General features: G+C 35.7%; 1 protein-coding gene across 3 annotated transcripts in view; it reads right to left on the bottom strand.

Moving 5' to 3' along the window:
• The window catches only part of POLR3B (RNA polymerase III subunit B), a 63,895-nt gene extending 46,426 nt beyond the window's left edge, over positions 1–17,469 (bottom strand). Inside the window, exons 1-12 of one of the 3 annotated variants that reach the window (XM_039363917.1) lie at positions 17,349–17,469; positions 15,771–15,803; positions 14,616–14,672; positions 14,116–14,180; positions 13,672–13,747; positions 12,717–12,817; positions 9,920–10,011; positions 9,032–9,149; positions 8,199–8,307; positions 3,256–3,378; positions 2,182–2,298; positions 522–656 (exon numbers count right to left, since the gene is read on the bottom strand). In XM_039363917.1, the coding sequence (XP_039219851.1) occupies positions 522–656; positions 2,182–2,298; positions 3,256–3,378; positions 8,199–8,307; positions 9,032–9,149; positions 9,920–10,011; positions 12,717–12,817; positions 13,672–13,747; positions 14,116–14,180; positions 14,616–14,672; positions 15,771–15,803; positions 17,349–17,465 (1,143 nt within the window). In that variant the 5' untranslated portion in view covers positions 17,466–17,469. Of the gene's footprint in view, positions 1–521; positions 657–2,181; positions 2,299–3,255; positions 3,379–8,198; positions 8,308–9,031; positions 9,150–9,919; positions 10,012–12,716; positions 12,818–13,671; positions 13,748–14,115; positions 14,181–14,615; positions 14,673–15,770; positions 15,804–16,708; positions 16,798–17,348 lie in introns of those variants that run through there. The other 2 variants (XM_039363915.1, XM_039363916.1) reach the window with 2 other exon arrangements.
• Positions 17,470–21,085: the final 3,616 nt, after the last annotated feature.

Below are 21,085 nucleotides of genomic sequence, written 5' to 3'. Positions count from 1 at the left end.
GTAAACTCAGGAGACCTTTACTTTTAAATGCCCACATTTGAGTTGCCCTTCCTCCCTGTCCCTTAAAGGAAATGAAAGGCAGTTTTGTCCTTTTTGCATTTATGATTTCTTTTCTGCTGAATTCCAGAGCCACATCAGCATAGGTCATGCAAAGGCTCTCTCCACTCTGCAGTTGGTTCAGATTGAGATAAACACCCCAACTGCAGCATCTATCTCTGCAATTCACTCTGGGGGAACTGGCAATTTCTAGGACCCTACGGCTATAGTCATGCATGTCCCATTTGAGAGCAAGGGGGAAACAGCCAAATAAAATACATCTTTTTGGTTGGATGGAAAGGCAATCTTTTGCAAACGGCTTGTCATTTTAAATCAAGGAACAGTATTTTTATTTCATCAATTTGGTTAAGAAAATATCACAACCACATCACTAACGCTTTAAATTAAATTACTATGTGCATTTGATCTGGTGGATTAGGCAAAATAACATAGTCCAATTTTATTAAGCTTCAAGGTGCATCTACCTGTCCTGCTAGTTCCAGCCTCTTGTTTCCATAATAATCTCTGTCATCCACTTTGTTATCTCCTTGAGCTAGAATCACCCTGCGGACCATAACAGCTGTATAGATGCACTTGGAGCGGAAGTTGAATTCTTTTACCTGAAAAAGCAAAAATGAGAAAGTTAACTTAAGTGACAGTACCTTGCATGAAAATGTCTCTAGATTGTTTTTTTTAACCCTCTGTTAGGCATGGTATGTGGAGGTTCATGCATTTTGAAGGAATGAATAGCATTAGGATAAATTGCTTTTATCACTATAGCCTCTCCTTTCTACAAGGGCCTTGGGATACCTTCTTCTTAGACTTTAAAACTGATCCATCATGCGTTAAATGTTTGGATACCACCTTGATTGTAACTGATCTTTTTAAAAATGCCTTCTTCCTTTCCTATCATGACCTACCCTCTGCTATTTCTCTATTCCTACATCATGTTTTCTGGTACCACAGTTTGCCCTCCAAGCTTCTAATTTCTGCGAATGGGTCTGACAGTACACAGTATATTTCTGGAAACTCTCTTTCAATTGTTCTCAATATTATCCACAGTTAGAGTACTGGAGAAAATGTCATTTCAGAGCAATACATTCATTGTTATGTAAACTACCAACCAGATAACTGCCTGATCATTAACTTATGGTTAACTTTGCTTAACTCTGTTATAACAACATATGGCCAATTTTATCTTTTTACAATACAGTATATCTACATGTTGCAGAGCACAGTGCTGGTCCTGGGTTCAAAATATCTGTCTTCAAGCCACAAAAGAGATAGAAAATCAGGAGGGAAAGAGGCTGCAAGTATGTGATCAGTGTATCATTAACAGTAAAACCATTCCAATGAATGGTTTTATTGTTATTGCTGGCAATAACAATTTAGTGGTTATTACATGTAATATTGGGAAGGAGAATACATTTTATTTAATGGGCAGATAGTTTTTCAGGTTTAATAGATACTTGGATTTCTCTCTGTCTCAGATTATGTACATATCTCTCAAAAATTCTGAGTAAGATTGCCTTGTGTCTCACCCAGGATCAACAATCTATTCTGCAGGATAGACTGTAAATTCATCTGCATAGGCATGTAAAGCCATAGGTTGTTGCATACATTTATAAATGAAGATACCAATTAATACTGACAATGAATGAATAATGGAATATAATTTAAATCTGTTGTTCCTATTTAAAATTATATATACATTATTTTAATTACTTTTGGCTGTGTTGCTTTATAAATGTAGGAGATGAGCATATTGTGCTGGAGGGCAGATTTATAATGCATAATGAGTTTAGAATCACTGCGCAGCCCCCCCCCCGCCAAATTTTGTTGACCTTTATCTAGCACCAATTTAGCTTGGATTGCTAGTAACTCAAGAGTCTTGTGTATAGGTGACAAGAATAAACTCTTAGTACTTTGAACATAACACCTGATCCTGATTATTTGTGCCTAACAATAGTTGGTATTGTCTTGAGTTTTATGAAGCAGGGTGGTATGTAAGTAGTTGTATATATAAACTATCACCAGAAGCTATTAATAATAAATGGAGCAGCAGTTCTTCCTGAATTCAATTTCATCTATAGTCATTCCTGCAAAGTAGGAAGGTATCCTGTAGTTTAAGAATAAAGCACTTACCGGCACATGGGCAAGAATAGTTGTTGCCAACAACTCTCTTGCTTCCTCCATCTTGGTTTTCTTGGGACCGCCCCACATTCGCTGCCTTCGGACTTTATTTCCCAAATATTTCAATGCCTGCAAAGCGAAGTAAAAAGATTGTGTGCTGAAAATCATTATTGCCATCATTATGTACATGTCACAAATCATTTTCAATGTACTTTTCTCCCCTTGTGGAAATTCAGTATTTATTGAGATGTTTTATTTTACAAGGAAGTCAACAAGCCAGAACCAGGCTGGCTGAAAAGCAAAACCAGAGAGCAGGACAAGGTTATTTTAAACAGGTGAGGGGTAGAAATGGCTAAGCAGTACAATTACTCTGTTACGCTCTGTTATTTTAAATTAATCCCTTACAACTAAGGAAATATATCACCTAGCTTAAGTTTAACACTGAATGGGTACGCATCTCTTTTTCTAACTATGCAGTAGATAGCTTCCATTTAAAAGGCTCAGCATTTGCATTTGATCATATTGTCTTTTTCTGATATTAAAGGATTGTTAAAACAGTTTGTAATCTGAAATATAAGGCAACATCTTTATGTATTTGCTTTTATTTTGCTTGTCTGGTTTCATATCAGGTATTTCAGTAAATCTGCTAAGTCTCATTCATGAGGTCAAAATACTCTATATGAGCTAGACTTTTCCTACCTATCAAAGTAATTTGGATGGGACAAATGTTTCATTAAGTATGTACTGTGCTATTTCAGATTTTGGTAGGATATTTTAAAATGTTACCCCTACTACCATTTATATGACACAAGTTTAATATATTACTATTCTAGAACAAAGAATAAACTTCATTAGCCACCTAATGGAGCAATTCAGAGATTTATTATTTCAACCTTTCTAATCAACTCTTAGATATTCTACAGGCCTTTGGTTATGGGTTTACTCTCCTGACCTAATTAAGCAAAGAGGAGTGACAAGTAAAAGATCTACTAATGCATCTTCTTGCTACTCACTACTTTTTGAACGGGTTAAAAAGCCCATTTTCATTACAAATGCACCATAGATGGATGCTTGAATATCACACACCTGCATCTGTGTGAAAATCTGAGCTTTTTGGCATTCCTCCAAGCTGGGGCCAAACGCAGCCATCACGTGCTCTTCTGTTCCAATCATCTGCACAATCTCTTGGTCACTCTCAACCCCCATGGCCTACAGAGGGAGGAAAAGAAATAAAAGGTAGAAAAGGAGAGAAAGAATGTTGGCTTTCTGTTAACTCACTGACATTTGCTTATGCTAATTTGGTATTGTAGTCAGTAAACTCTTAAGCCAGTGTTTCCCAAACTTGACAATTTTAAGGCATGTGGACTTCAACTCCCAGAATTCCACAGCCAGCGTTGCTAGCTGTGGAATTCTGGGAGTTGAAGTCCTCATGCCTTAAAATTGTCAAGTTTGGGAAACACTGGCTTAAGCAAAAGCAAGTTCTCTCAGAAATAGGACCATCTGGCATTGGCAGAGGCACCTACTCATCAAAAGGAAATCTTGATAAGCAGCACTGAAAGCAAGAAAGATGAATGTTGAGACAGTATCTTTTTACTAGAAAGTTATTGGCTGATGTATAAAGAAGAAACTTCATACATTTTCTCAATAAATAGCAAGTGACAACTGCAGCAGAATAAACTAGCTGAAGAGCTACAGGAATTGGGGCTTGTATATACACAATCCAATAAGGTTGTATAAAGTTATTACTGATCAAGTTCGCAATATGCACCTCCCTTTCTCAGGAGTAGCTGCATTTCAAGTGGGATTACTGAAGACTACCAAATCCTGCCTCTGAGCACTGCTTCATATGGAAGAGGAACCTGGATTGTTACTACAGCACTGGGTAGGTGCATGGCGTACAAACGCCACAGCGGATACTTAGCAAGCGTAGACCTGCCCCCATGGAGAATGCAGGATACACATGGGAAAGCACAGAAAAAGAAAACAAAAACCAGAAACTTTAAAAGCATTCCATACTAATGGTAGGAAATTAAGATATAGAACTATAACCTGCCCTCTTTACCGTTACCTGCCATTCTTACGTATTGTCTCCACCAACGAAGTGGAGCCAGCTCTATTTCTTTGTGATGCAATATTAATGAGTATTGGTAATGAGTCAAATCTTACAAAAAATAGAAGGTTAGGATTTCACACATAATGCTATCCTTAGAATCGTGTTCTTTTGTTTTTTTCTCAGAAGTTCATAAGCACCAGATTATATTTTATATTGAAAAAAAAGGGCTTACAATATAAATGAGCTTTTCAGATTTTAAATCTCCCCAAATCTCTCTATAAATAGTGTTTCAAACTGGCAGACAGCAGTGCAGATCTTTGTGAATTGCAGATAATGTTAAAGCTTCTGCTTTCACATGTCTGCTTGGAATTACACTGTGTCAAAAATGCATATAAAACAACACAACAGTAGTTAGGATTTAACAACATTGAGGGGGGGGGGTCTAAATATTTTGGAGCTGCTCACTTAAGAGCCCTTCTTGTTTGCAGCATTGCCCTCAAATAGCAACAGAAGAAAGGGGCTTTCTTGGTGGCAATGGAATAAGTAGAACTGCCTACCTCAATATATTAGATGGTGTTCTTTATTTTTCTTTAAAAATGTGTTTGATTCTCCTATGATTTCCTTTACAGGCTGTTAGTTTTACTTTTTGTTTGTTGCCACCACATGGGCTGGGAGATAGTTGCCTCTAGCATTTGAGTAATTCTCTTTTCCTGCAGGTTTACCTTGGGCCATCTCAAAACCCCTGAAAGATTTAATTATTACTGACAACGTGGGCTAGACTTCAGAATTTAGAAAATATTTATTTCTTGGCAGTGTGTAGTAAAAACTATGTTACAATTAAAATATTGATTACATTTACAGTAATGATTTAAATAAATACTTATAATAAGTAAACGGTTAAAATTAAATTTTAGAAAAACTTTGGTCAAATGCTGTACTGAAAGATTTCTTCTGAAGGTCTTTTAATAACTAATACAATTGTTAGCCATTCAACTTTGCAGAGAAGACATTCTAAAAAGCTAAGGCAACAACAGAGGAGATACTTCTCTAGTGAACTTGCAGAAATTGTCAGTGAATCTGCATAGATTCTCTTAGCAAGAAAGGGGTTCTTGTATGTGGCATTCTCTTAAACTACCAGAATTTAACTCGTGTAGAGCTTTAAAGGTAATGACCAGCACTTTGTATTTTGCCCCAAATAAGTTAGTAATTGGTAAATGCTTTAAGCACAAAATATGTGATCACTTCACATTCTTCCCAAGATCAATCTAACTACAGTACTATACTGAATTTTGTTTCACTGAAGTTTCTAGGTTAGATACAAACACCACATAAATGAAATTACTGTAGAGAAGAATGGAGGTTATATTATCAATTTTCAGAGAGAGATGTAGTTAGTTGATCAACTAAAGCTATTAAAAAGTGCTCTGTCTATTTTATGTCAGGGAAACCAGGGAAAGTTGCATCCAGAAGCAACCCAATGCATATACCCAGTTCTTCTGGGAGGCTGTAATTCCATTTACAAGCAGATCTACACCCCTGCCCCCACAATTATGGCTTCTTGCAACAAACATTTTGTCTGAATTCAATTTTAATTTGTTATCTCTAGCCCAGCACAGTAGTAACTACAGAGAGGCATTTAGAGGAGCTAAATCATTTCCTGTTACAGAGAAATAGATTTGGGTATCATGTTGATCATATCCAGCAGTGTTATTTTGAAAAACATTGGCAACAGAAAGGATTCTCAAGGAACACCATATAATAGCTCCCATTTTGAAGAGCAACTATCTCTAAGGAACATCATCTAAAATTTACCTGTGAGATAGTAATAGAACCACTACAAAGCCATTTCCAATTGTCTCAGGCTATCTAGAAAAAATACTAGCCAAAGCTACTGAGAGGGTTATGAGAAGCAACAGAAACACATTCTCATTATTGATCCTCAAACTGACCTAGGTTGTGTCAACTTTATAGTTTGTTCTAGAGCTAGTTTGAAATGGTCAAGGTAATCTGCTCCTCTCAGGTTAGCCTGTAGCTGAGAACCCACCAAGCCATCATTCAGATGATTTGCTAGTGAACATGTGGCAGAGATCATGTTAAAAATAAATCCCTTAACATGAAAAGCTATTTTTATCTAGTCCCCAACAAACTGACCAACTATTAGCGGATATCTGATATGAGAAAGAACACTTCCAAATGTTCAAAGGATTTCTAAAGGTTATCAATGTATATTACAGTTCTTAAAAAAACTACATATTAAGTGTCAGGTAACAATAATTTTGAGAAAATTATTTTATCATATATTATTTCATCCTTATTCACTGGTACAGCATTTATATCTCACACTCATCCAAAAAAGATGGGCTGTTGCTAACAAATTTCCCCAAAGAGCTTAGGATTGTTCGGGGTTTTATGAGAGTATAAATAATCTGTTTTTAGACTAGACAGACAGGTTTGCAAATCACTATATGAAAATATTACTATCTAAAGGTTAGTTGCTACTTCACATATGACACAAATATAAACATAAACATTTATTTCAAATAATTACTAAATGAAGATACCATAGTGACAATTTCTTTGCAAATGTTTTGCAAGCCAAATCCAAAGCATGATACTATAACCAGGATTGTATTACTGTAGTGTACCATTTAAATGCTCCAGACAACCTGCTCTTATCTTAATATCCTACTGCCAGCAAAATATTTATCCATTTCCTATATTAAAAATGCTATTCAGACAGACAGTTTTAAGCACATATGCTGCTCTAAGAAATGTTTGCTTTAAGGAAAAATATAGCATGTGGCACAAAAGTTAAAATTTAAATACATAGTTATTAACACACAAAGTGAATAATAAAGTGACATGCTATCAGAACATTTGATGACCTTCTCTGATGTATGTGAACAAACAATTAATCTGGCAAAATGAATTGAAAGATTTTTCTTATCAGGAATAAATTATGTAGTATTAAAACCGAAAAATCCCTAAAGATAACATTTCAAAGCAGCCCCACACTCCAACCCATTTTTGGTTGTTGTATTGCGATCAAGCACTGCCCTCTTCTGGCAATGTTTTTCAAATCTGAGATGTAATACAACACATCTAAAAGATATAAGATTATGGCATTAAAACGGTCTCATAAACAGTTAATAACAAATTTCCAATCAAAGGGCTCAAAAATCTGATCAGTGTGTACTGGCATTGGCAATTATCTGTCATCGTCAGGTCTTGTTACTCACTCTCTTACAAATAGGCAACCTTTCTTGATCTGGAACTATATCTAGAATTTTGAGAGCTTGTGATGATCACAGTCACAAAATAACAGTTATAGAAAACTTTATTGTTCACAAAATGGATGCCCTAGGGAGCCTGGCAAGGCAAAAAACACCCACATAGCAGAACCTAAATAGTGCTTGTCACCACCTTTTTGGGATCACAAATAGATCTGATGTTAGAGATAGATGCTTTGCTTTTAGTAAGTCAACTTTTAAGAGACGCAGGCAAGCAATAAGGAAGATATAAAAGAGTACCATATTTCCCAGTCTTGTGCCACATCCTTTTACATTTTTTCTCCTTTCTCACTCATGTCTTTTTTTTCCACCTACTCAAGATATTTTCTCCTTCAGTTGTATTTCTGTTCTCCTCTTATAAAGAGACAAAAGGACAGAACAGTATGAACATTCTAACAATGTCCAAATGCAAGCCAAGTGTTCAAAACCAATGAGTAAAAGTGTTTTTCAAACTCTACACTATGGAGTACATTGCTAAGCAGCCTTTTCTCCAGGTATTTTCTGAGAACTGCAGTCAGAACCCATTTTAAAAAGTCTTTGGTTGGAAAAGGCTGGATAAAAAACAGTAGACCTAAACAAAATCAGTGGACTTATACACACAAAACTAAAGTTCTCACATTGTTTTAAATAATTTTTCAAATTTCTGAAGTTAAGAATAATATTACTATGGTGTTTATTAGGAATACCTTAAAGATTATTGCTATAGGAATATCTTCTGAAAGGGTGTTATGCTTCAGATAAAACCTTCCTTGCTTCACAGTTATATTTGTTCTGCTCTTCTTCTCATGCGTAGAGCTAGGCATTAGTTAGAAAAAAGGAATATAGTATTAATATTTATACTTTTTATTCAGAGAGGAAAAAGTCCAAAGACTTCTTGTATATTTGGAATTTCATAGCCCCAAAATAGATTCCTGTTAAAAAATGAAAATGAGCTACTGTATCAACTGTTTCTCTGAGCTGTGCTCAATGAGAAGATGACACAGACAGAGGACAGGTTTTGCTAACTATAACTGCCAGGCCAGGAATAGCTAAAAGGTTTGATGGGCAGCAAGAACAATCATAGTGAGCTGCCAGTCAGCTTGTCAGTGAGAGACTGGCCAGTGGTTAGCCAGACAAAAAAGCCAAGCAACAGAAGCTGGTGGCAGACTATGTGATTCAGTTGGATTTGGAGACAATCATGCCAGAGGTTGGATGATGGGTGGGACTTGTCTTTGTTGATTAGAAAAGGAAAGAGAATGGCAACGAAGAAGAGAGGGAAAGTGAATGAGGGACAGATAGTGGATCAAGAGCACCAAGAGAGCTGAGAAAGAAATGTGAATGAATGTTAAATGGGAGGCTGAAGGATGAAAGTGGATGTGAAGGATATTGAAGATTATTTGTGTTAGGATATTATGTTGGGAAGTATTTGAAACGAACCTGTCCCCAACATGTCCAAGTTCTTGAATAATTCTAAAATAACTTTCTAAATTCCAGTCAAGCTTAACATAAGAGATAATTATTCAATAATTCTTTTACCTACCTGGTAACTGATGCCCCAACTGTTCCTTTTCTGTCAGCTTCCACTATTATTCGGTTTTTTGATAACTGCTCTTGGATAAGAATGACCTTTTCCACTCCTTTGACAATGAAGTAGCCGCCTACCAAATAGAAAATGAATATTTGTTTATTCAGGTGCTGAAATCTAATTAAGATTTATACAATTTTGAAATATGCATTTGGAATTTCCTAAACCCTCAGCAAGATAATAAATCCCTGGATAAACCTGGACTCCTTTCAGTCGGGATATGGATATGGGATGGAGATGTCGTTGGTCACTCTTTTAGATGTTCTCTGATAGGTGTGGGAGAGGGGTAGTATATCTATCTCTTCTTGACTTCCTGGTGGCCTTTGATACCATTTACCATGGTATCCTTCTGAGCCAGCTTCATGGACTGGGACTGGGTGGCAGAGGATTGTTCTAGGTCACTTGCTTTCTCTGTGGGGCCAGTTCCAGTCAGTCAGTTGGGAGTGAGAGGTCCCATCCTTAACCCTTATTTTGTGGGGTTCTGCAGGGTTCGGTACTCTCTTCATTTCTATTTAACACCTACATGAGCCCACTGTTGTTGTGTTGTATGCTGCCCAGAATCACATGTTTGTGAGATGAACAGCTATATAAATATGCTAATTAAAATTTAAGGAATATTAGGGATTTGAATACAAGTAAATCGCTTGTATGAAATACCACTTCCACTGATGCTGCTTTTTCCTTGAAAGGACACTTAGTAATTGTTTTCATTACTGCAGCTTTGAGCTGCAAAATCTCAGACTACACATTAATTCATGATTGCAAAATCTTAGTAATGACTATCTTAAAAGAAATCAAAGCTTAACCAAAATAGCAAAGAATATTAGAAAATAAATTTGGAACCTGGATCTAAAGGACACTCGTTAAGCTTTGCAAATTCTGCTGGAGTTTTCCCAGTGAGAACACAATTGGAACTACGTAACATTATTGGCATCCTATAAGAAAAAAAATAGCATAAATTAACGGTTTATCAGCTGGTCTTCTGACAGATCACCTAAATACCACTGGAAAAACAGTAAGCCAGGTAATAATTGTGATAGCTAAGGTCTTTTTTCGTAGTTTCAGATAATAAACAACATTTTTGTATTTATATATGAGCAGAGAAGTGACCTATTTCATTGTCAAGGCAAAGCATTATCATAGATCGACTATGACTTGGATCATGTTAATATTATTTATATTAGTGGCAGCCAATCATGCAATGCAGAAAGAAGCAACTTTATTGATCTTTACCTACCAAATCAATTTATATCAGTCCTTTTGGACTGTTACAAATACAGTTCTTATAACAAGTAGGCCTTAGGAGATCTATAAACAGGAAACTGAATAATGAGATATGAATATATCTTATATTCTTTATAACTTTCTCTTGCAGCTTTTCATATTTCACAACTGTTTTTAGATTAGAAATGCTTGCATCAATGCAGTGAATATATGCAAATATAGGAATTTCTTTAGCTAAATAAGCAAGGGTCAAGCATGGTTTCTATTTGACTGTAATACCAGCAATAGTGATACAAAAAATTACTACATCATAAAACCTGAATTAACCTGCTAACATAAATGCAGGAGTTCCTTTATGTTATAGGTATTTCCATAGCATGGCTACAATCATGCTGTGCCAACCATTCTATGTTTAAAAAATAATTATTTGTGCAGCTTAAAAACTATAGCTCTGCAAAGGTCTGAAACACAAGGATTAATCATGAAGTTAAATTTTCATCACTGTCATAACTGCAAATGATCAATAAATGAGGCAGGCGATAAATGAGACTATCTGTAACCTAACTACTGAGTTGTTGATTTAGAAAGTTCATTCATTTAGTACAGAGAAATCAAATTATATATATGCAATCTGGCATCAATATCCCAGAGGAACAAGATACAGAAAGCAGAAAGAACTGTTTTCATATGCAATAAAAATATATGGATATACATTCAAAGCTGCGCAAGTACTTAAGCTAAATTGCCTGAAATGAAAATAGGAAAGAAAATGCATGTAATTTGTAGGAATCAAGAGTAACTATTTACTCTTGATTTGACAATAAAACAAAATTGTAATAATGCTACAGGGCATATTGATATTAGAATTGACGTTGCAGGAAAGATTTTAATTGCATTTTTTTATTTAATTATCTACCCATCACACAGACTCAAGATCCAAAAGGGCCAATCAAATCAGAGACCCTTCTCATGCTAAAAAATTTTAAATCTTGTTTCCTCTCCACTGATGTTAATCCAAACCAGACTGGAATACGATCTCCAAGTTGAGACCTATTCCCCCAAAGCACAATCGCTACTTGCAATCAACTCACATGATGCAAAAGTACTATAAACAAGATATGCAACTTGGGTTGCACAGCCAACAGTCATCAGTATCAATCCCCTATAGCAGATGGACATGAGGATTTTGTCACCTGTCTACTAAGTGTAACACCCAACAAAAAGTGAGTGTCTCAGCTATCTTTGTTGCCCTTGTTTTTCTAATTGCTTTAAGGTGGCTGCTGGTTACAAACAAGAAAAGGTTGCTAGTGCTTCTTAATTGCACGAATAGCATTCATTAGCATTACAAAAGCAAAATGAAAGATACTGACCATCACTCATTTCCAGTATTTTGCCAGTACAATATCAGCATTTAAATGGACTAGCAGCTCATCAACAAAACACAACAGGCAAAGCACTATGTACAAACTGACATACTCTTTTAGTTCTTTAAATATGCCTTGAAGCTTAACAAAATCAAAGAGCAAACCAGCATAATCTTTTTTGTCTTTTAAAATGCATAAGGTCCACATTAATAATATAAGAGCCCACCAAAATCGGCTCAGAGAAGTATTTTTGAACAGACAATATATTGACCATACTAGCAGACTATGAATCTACTGCCCCCATATCACCAAAAATTTTGTTTGACACATTGATACATTTTTCATTTATTTTTCTCCTGTCTTTATTATTCTATAGTAACTCAAAGAGTGAACATACAGAATACTTGTTCCTGCTCCTACTTTTCTCACTCACTCTCTGGTGTCTAGGCCAGCACCTTAATCACTACAGTACACTGGCTCTCTTTACCTTTTTTCAGCATGCCACATGAATTCAAATCCATATAAAATCTAATTTCTTTATAGCAGAAACAGAGGCTATACTGGTACTTGACTTCAGTATGAAGTCAGGTTGTGAAGGACCTGCCATCCACAAGGTAACCAACTTCCAAAAACCCCTGGCTCAATACAATTGTTTCTGTGATTAAGAGGATAGTCACAAAGAATAGTTCAAGCCTAGACCCTGCCTTAGCTATGACATTCTATTCCTGGAGGTAGAGACCCACTATTGCAACTTTTGCTGGATTCAAGTTACTATCTGACCACAGGTAGAAGTTTCATTAGGTAGGATTAAGCTGAGTGTTCTAATGCTAAGGTAGATTAAATTCAAAGTGCTAGACTAATATAATGTCTCTGCTTTACACTTAGGTGAAAATGACCAGTATTATAAGCAAACAAACAAACAAACAAACTTTTATCCATAAAATGCTAATTGTAACCTTGGTACCTGTTCAGATCAAGGTTATGCCCATTATCAAGCCGAGTTCCTAACTATATTCTGTTATGTGTTAACTAAGGTTAATTTAGTTTCTTACCTGCCAACGGGTAATGCATTACGAATAATTCTTTGGCTGCCTCGAGTATATTCAATGTCCACTGTAATTGGGGCAGAATAAGTCATATCTCTCAAGCGACACTTAAAAGGAAAAAAAAAATTCCATATGGGGAAGCCATCAACATTCCTTCAATGCTTTTCTCAGAGACCACCATGTTTTTAACTGCTAGGATTTTATCGATAGCAATATAGATAGCATGAGAATAAACTATACTATTATAGTAAACTAAAGTATTACAGTATTTCAGACATGTCAAACACAAGGCCCGGGATGCGGCCTGTGAAGTGGTTTCATGTGGCCACAAAGCCATCCTGGAAACAGTGAGGGAATGGCCCCTGCTGCCATGGCCCTGGCCCAGGCCAGCCAGGAGCCAATGTACAATTTTGTGGTGGCCAACTATGCTGAAACACATTCAGTCTTACCTCCACCAAGCCATCCGGAAACAGCGAGGAACCAGCCCCTGCCGCATCGGCCCCGCCCCCTGGGTGCATGCTGGGGAGGTGTCACCCTTTGTGAGGAATGAAGAAATGGACCATGCCTTGGCGCTTACCCCGGTCCTACCCCCTTCTGCCAGAGACCCTCAGATCTGTCCCACTCCTGCCCAGGCCCCCACAGGCACCCTTGACGCGAATGATGTAGAGCTGGCCATGCCCACCCAGTAGGCCGCACCCATCCGGCCCCCCGACTGCAATGCTGATGCGGCCCTCAGTGAAATTGAGTTTGACATCCCTGCAGTAGTTGGTTTAGTGGATTTCAGATGCAATGGTTAAAATCTGTGCAAATATTATATGCAGAAAAATCTTTTACATTTATGTACACTATCATTCTACTTTAATAGATCACCTCTCCTTAACTGAGAGCTTATTGTAAACTCACTCTAATTTAATAGTTGTCAAATAATTTTCAAAATGAAGTGCTGAAGAGAAGCTCATACCTCATGAGGAGAAACAGGTCTTGTTACATTGAAGCTTTCTTCAACATCTGGAGTACCCACATAAATATTGAGATATCTGCAAGATAAAATCCAATAAAAATAATTAAAAATGGAATATGAATCAACTATCAAATATGTAGTTCATGTTTAATATTACTAGATTTCTATTTACTAAAATTAATTATGAATATTTAGAAAAATCAGACTAAATACTACAAATATTTAACCACAAGAAAAAAAGTTTTTTTTCATTAAATCTATTTGGAGTAAAACCATATTACTATTAATCCATCTTAGCTAAATCAATTATATCATATGTTATTCTGTACATCTGCAGCATTTCATATAAGATTTTGCGGCAGATTTTATGGATTAAACAAAAGCCTCCATGGAAGTTGAGGCTCAGGTTATTCACGCTACAATCAGAATAAAATTTAGGCTTACTTTAAATACCACATTGGATCAGCATCACTTGTAATTTTTTCATTGGCTTTCATTATTTTCTTTATCTGAAAATGAAAGAAGGTTTACATAGGTTGAAGGATATGCTATACAAGTACTTGACTTACGATTGTTCATTTAACAATAATTAAAAGTTAAAATAGTCTTGGAAAAAGTGACTTACAATCTGTACTTGCAGTTACAATTGTTGCAAAACGCCCATGGTCACCTGACTGAAATTTGGATTTTTAGCAATTGGCTCACATTTACCATCAGTTGCAGCATCCTGTGGCCACATGATTATGATTTGTGACTTTACCCACTGGGGAACCTGGATTCACTTAACAACCATGTGATTCATTTAATGTCCACAATAAACATTGTAAAACTGAGTCTAACTTGACTTATGACGGCAGTGATTTATGACAAATTCAGTCCCAACTGCGGCTGTAGGTCAAGGACTACTTATAGGCTTTAATATTCAATAAAACAAAATGGCTTACCTCTACATTGATGAAATAATTGAATGAATCTATATGTTGCTTTACAAGTCCTTTTACCTAAAATAGGAAGATTATCTTCAGTGAAAACAAACACAGAACTTTTGAACTGCTTAAATCTCATTTATTTGATACTTTGAAATGTTACTTGAAGGGTTTCCGTAGTATCTTAAATTACTTAAAATATCAATTTGGTTTTGCATAAATAATTCAGCCATCCTGGCAAGGTGAAAATTAGTTTTATAGCGTGCACTATGCAATATGTATGGACGTTTACATCTACCTTGTATAATAAGTACATATAGTATACTGTATATATTATATTACGGTAGTATGTTTCATCACAAGGTTGGTGTTTCACAGCCCGGGAGCCACCCCAGAGAAGGTGCTTTCCCATAAACCAGGTGCCCCAAATCTAAGCAGCCCATTCAGAGAGAGGTGCCAAGTCATAAAGGACCTGAAAACAACTGCCTGTTTGTTGTCAAACAAAAAGGTCAGTACAAATTCAATGCTTCAGGCAGCAAAAGATTATGCAAAACATGTTTTCATGACTTAAGCAGGCCTATGCTACCACCAGGCATAACTCTTAATACAAATGGAAAGGTGAATTAAACCATAATTCAGCACTTACCCACATCGACTGTTAATAAATGCCAGTCAGTGGTTTCACCCCAGATCAGAGGGGAATAACAAGCACCGAGCAGCAACTGACTTGGAGTTAAGGAGCAAGGTATTTCCATTGGGCGGGGGGTTCTCCCACTTACACACACTTCTTGGGTCAGGATACAACCTCTAAAGAGGGAAGGGGAATCATCCCTCCTAAGTCTCTCCCCTGCTCTAGGCAGATTGCAGCCTCCCACCAAATAGCCACTGCCTTATTTGGTCCCAACAGTATTTCTATTTCCCCAGTACCTGAAGTTACCACAAAGGCAGCAATACCCGAGAGAGTAAAATTAAAAAGAAAAGATGTAATATTATGCAAAACACGATATTACAGAAGAATTAGCACTCCGGATGAAGGAATAACAAAGTGCATTTGTATTTTAAATGTATTTTCTCATTATTGTAGACAACAACTGAGTAAAACCAGCAACTATATATAATTACTTTGTAAAAAAAGGTAAAGATTTCCCTACTCTGATCATACTTTTTACTAACCTTCAAAAAAGCTGGAAGTAGTCTCCATTTCTCCTGAAAACAAAAGAATGTCAAAAGAGTCAAAAAAATGTGGAATATAAATTAAAGAAAAATAGGTAACTTATTTTTTAATAGTTTTATCATTATTGCTTTATCCATGGTAATATGTACTGATACATTTATTACATGTATCTAGAAGGTATTAGATACATGTTGTAATATTAGATGCCAGAACTTTTGATTAAGATAAATATTGGTACATAAGATTGCAAGTTTAACACATTTATATTTTATTTCTTATTCTACAGAATTGGACTTCCTATCAGATCTCTCATTCAGATTTTCAAAAGATTTAAAATTCTCTATTAAGTAAGATAGCTAGGGATCTTCAAGCCATGCTACTTTAACAAACAGGTTAAATCATGGCCCTCAAACAAATGTAAATATAAGAGGAGCTTGTTCACATATAATAGCTAACAGTTTATTGTAAATGAGCTAGCATACTGGGACTCACAAATCGTTGCCATACTCATTGATATTAAGGGTTAACTTTGCTTTCTTTTATTGACTTTTATTGGCCAATGACTGAAACAAAGTTTCTGTCTCTGAATGAGCTAGAATGTTGGACTCCATTTCTTGGCTATTTCTAAATGGCTTGTGCTATCAAATGGAGGGCTAAATAAAACATGGAGGATATCATGAACTGCAAACCAGAGATTCTGGCTAGAATCAGAAATCTAAAGTCAAGGAGAAGTTATTAAGCAACATACTGACGCACTCCTAGTAAACCAAAATTCTTGGAAATATTGGCTTACTTTGGCAAATCAAATCTCCCATTAGGTTCTTCCATTATTGCTTCTATTAATGCTCTACTATACCATTTAAATATCTTACTTTGATAGGAATTTGTCAAGAAAGATCACAGGTAAAATGCATGTATGTGAGAGATGAACAAGCACCTAAAGTTACTGAAGCACCCATTAGCATCTTTCTTCAGTGGTGAAACAAAGCTGCTCTGATCAAACACAAAATACCAATACTGGTTGAAGCAACAGCTGTTTTATCTGGGCTTCCTCAAGTTCCAACAAAGTTTCCAGAACTTCTGGTTTCTAAAAAGAGAAATATGGGAGACAAGAATAGCATCTAGTCCCCACACTTACAGTCAAAAGTGGAGATGAATTAAAAACTACTGCTTTGGGAATATAGTATTATATACAGGAACATTAATACTAGCAAATCTACTAATCCACCGAATTATTTTTTTTAAATCAATCTTTGGATTTCTTGTCTTAGAAAACCGAGAATTCTATCAAGGATAGCCCTACTTATCAGGAGATTGAGTCTTTTTCTAATCACCAGGATGCTGAGAAGGAAAGAGGGTCTGACTTAGTGTAACTACCTATTCTATGCTTCATCTTACTGAGTGACTAATGTCGCTTTTATATCCAATAGTAAAAAGAGGGTCAGAAAAGTACTTATATAATGAAATTGTAATCAGAAGCCTCTGAAACTAGATTTACTCTCATTTTTTTGTCTGCAAGTTTAAAAAGCTTCAGGTCCACAATCGCTTTCTGTTTTGGTCCCGCTGCTTTCGCTCACCTCCACCTTATTTACAGGAGCCGCCGCTTGCTCGGGAGTAAAAGCTCCCAACTCCGCCGCATCCATGCTGCAGAACGCTTGCCCTGCAGACCCAGCGTTTCCTGGGTATAAGCGCATGCGTGTATTCTTCAAATCTGTCCCCTCTGCAACTCACCGACTGAAAAGAAGTTCCGTTCAATAACCTATTAAAGCTTATTTGTCGTGAGCAAATGAAAGCGCTTGATCAGAATTAGATGCCTATTGTTGTCCGTGGGTGTAATTCAGGCTCCTTGAACGGAACTATTTCACCAAGAGCAGAGTTTATTTACCCCGTACTAATCCTCCCGGTCTACAGTTTTTGATTGTAAAGAAATTAAATAGTAAGTCAAAATAATTAGAAACATTGGGATGTTCGAACAGAACATCCTTTAAAGCAGCTTCTCTCAAACTTAGCAACTTTAAGTTGTGTGGACTTTGACTCAGTTTGGATGGGGAATTCTGGCAGTTAAGTCCATGCATCTTAAAGTCGCCAAATTTGAGAAACAGTGCTTTAGAGTTTAAATGTATGTGCCAATTCTATGTGACCAGGCTTTATTTCATAAATATTAATGTGCAATCTACAGGCTTCCTTCAGAATAAAAAGGTATACCAACTAGACCATGTCTGAATGCAAAAATCTGAAGAACTACTAGCAAAAATTTAAGCATATTCTGTGTTTCTATGTGTTATTAGATGGTTGCCCTGATTGTTGAAGCTCAGTTATATTATGCATATAAAGTGCATGACCCTGCAAAGAAGTTAATCAAAGAGACAATGATTAGCCAAAGGCACCCAGGGATTGAGTTGCACAATGTCCTGTGCCTGTGGCATTTCTATGATGTGGCATGTGGTAGCAAATCTATATTCCTTGGTATGTGCATTAGTAAAGTTCAGCATTTTTGTCCATTTATAAAGTTGTAAATTTCTTTTATAGATTAATATGTAACAATTAAAATAGCTGGCATTTATTTTTAAGCCTACTGTAAACCCATTGAAATAATTAATTTTGTGCATGGATTGAGTGTAGCCAGATTCAGACATGATTTTAAAGGAGCTGCAAGATTTCAGAGAATCAAAAAATCTGCATTTTAAAGCGACAGTGGTATGCTTTTATATTTATGCTTAGTAATACATTTATATTTGCAGAATTCTCCTAAGTATCTCTTTGGACACAGATATGTAAGTATATTTTTATACATTTTTTTTATAATAATAAAATACAAGTTCTATTGTCTGCAATCTGCAATTGACTTATTTCTAGTTTCAGTCTCAGTGTGGTACCTTCAAGTTTATTTTTTATTTGCAAGATATTTTGCTTTTTCTCCAGGATCTTAAAGCAGATGTAATAGTACTCCCCCCTCAATAACAACCTTGTGAAATAGGTCTGAGAATGATGGCTCAAATCACCTGTCAGACTTCCATAGCTAAGCAGATACAATTGAATCTGAGCTTCTGCAGTCCAAGTGCCCTGTGTCCTTCATAGTCAGTCTTTAACTGATCTGGTTGAGTATTTTACATAGATACAGTTTGTCTGATGGTATCAGGTAAGCAAAAACAAAAAGAAGTTTAAGCTTGAAATGGGCAGCTGTTAGATATTTAAGTGATTATGTCAGTTGCCATGTAAGTAGAAACATGAATACATCTTGACATGTTCCAGGTACTGACTAAAACAGTATAGCCTAATTTAATGGCTCTGATACAGCATACATTTATTGCCATTTCACTTGATTTTACTTCTTCTCTGCTTCCCCTTGCCAGTAAGGATTGTTATCCTTAAACTATCCACTGAAAATATCCAAGAATTACTGTAGATCCCGCAACCATTTATGCTGCTGTCTTCATGTTTTTGTATTTATACTTGAAATGAGAGATAATCTCCACACATTTTAAATGAAATCAAATTTAATGAATACATTTAAGACAAAAACCACTTAATGAACCAATTACGTACATATCTAACTTTAGCCAAAGGAAGGAAATGTACTTCAATAATATCAGTAAGTAACATGCAAGAGGAACAACTGTATTTAACCAAGCATTCTGAACATCGAAGAGATTATGAAAGTTAGTTGTGAGATATTCAAAAACTCTTAAATAAACATACCATGCTATATAAAATGCCCCTTTCAAGTCATTTATAAAAATCACACATTATCTTCTGCATGAACATTGTACAATAAATATAGGCTGGATTCATACACTTAATTGCAATTAACACCCACTGAAATAAATGGGACTTGTTTTGTTTAACTTGTTCCATTGTTTATAATGGTATCCAGGTTAAACTAATTTAGATCTAATCCTCTAGGTAAATTAAAAATTTGTGGAGACATACGTTCACCACTTGATCATCCTGCATAATGTAGAATGCTTAAAAACAGATCATCATACACCATAACATGATTACAGAAAGGGGTTTTTTTAGTAAATATTATAGCTTCACAAACTTATCAAGGTACATATAGGTCCAAAATATTTTACACTTTTTAAATTTCAAGGTTAAGAATTAGATAATTGCTTTTTCTGTAGATGGCATGGGTTAGTAAAGCATAGCCCTCCATTTGTTGAACTACAGTTTTTAACAGCCATAACTAATACGATCAACATACAGGATGCTAGAAGTTATAGTACTGCATCAGAAGGCCATACTTTATTCACTATATATCGGATATTCACATATTCACTTCTTGATACAAGTCACCAGAGTCAACAAATATTGTGGCTCAGTACATACTTCCTTTAGCCATATACCTATTTTGATAGTTACTACAATCATCTCACACCCTCTCTTCTGAAACCTGCTAAAATTTATTTAGAAAAATGAAAGGTGGAATATTGAGAGCAAGGGATACCAGAACAAGGAAGATCTTCTAAAAAACATTAAGATACTGAGCAATTTAAGAAAATTGCTTTGTAAAACTAAAGTTGGCTGTCATAAGCTCCTCTGGATTGCTGAACAAATATTTATCACAAAAAGTTATTTTGTTCAGTCCCATGTGGCATTGACACGTATGAAAAAGAAAATGGTTCTTTCCTAAAATATCCTAGCAATATATATTTAATAGAGATTTTTTACAAAAAGAATTCATATCAGCCTTCCTCAATCTGATATCTCTCTGATTTTGTAGAGATTCTAACTTTCAGAACTCCTTGCTTGTCACCAGGTTGATGGGCTGATGTACACAGTTCTATTTCTGTAAGAACAATTACCTAGGTATGTATCAGCAGTTATTTTAAACATTAAGGTCGTTCTTGAAAGTCTTTGTGACAATCACTTCAGAAGCATCATATGGTAAGAGGATTGCATGTTATGGCTAAAATGATAATACATTTTTTATTAGGAAAAAAGCAAGTAAATATCAACTGGGACTATTTATTAACATAAATCTGCAAAAAGTGTTCATATGTTCAGCATTTGCTGTTTAATATCATACATCTTTCTTAAGCTGTCCATTTTCAAATTCTGATTCATGCTGGTAGTAAACAAAAAATTATACATTAAATGTATTTTAGCCCTTCAATGTTGAGAATTTCTTTTTAAATATACCTTGTATATAATTCAGCAAGTTGTTAAGCAAGTCAGTTAAAATATCATGACTTCCCTTTAAAAAAAATGAACTACTCTTCCAGGTGAAATCAGAGGCTACTAAATTCTAAGCAATTGCTATTAAACTATTATGAAGACTGCATACATTAAAGGCTCAAAATGGGAAACTGCC

The sequence above is a fragment of the Crotalus tigris genome, unplaced genomic scaffold, assembly GCF_016545835.1.
Source record: "Crotalus tigris isolate CLP2741 ecotype Arizona unplaced genomic scaffold, ASM1654583v1 scf7180000019630.4133010339:1179603, whole genome shotgun sequence".
In the NCBI taxonomy this organism is placed as follows: domain Eukaryota; kingdom Metazoa; phylum Chordata; class Lepidosauria; order Squamata; family Viperidae; genus Crotalus; species Crotalus tigris.
The sequence above is the reverse complement of the archived record's forward strand: the minus strand, read 5'-3'. Positions and strand labels throughout refer to the sequence as shown.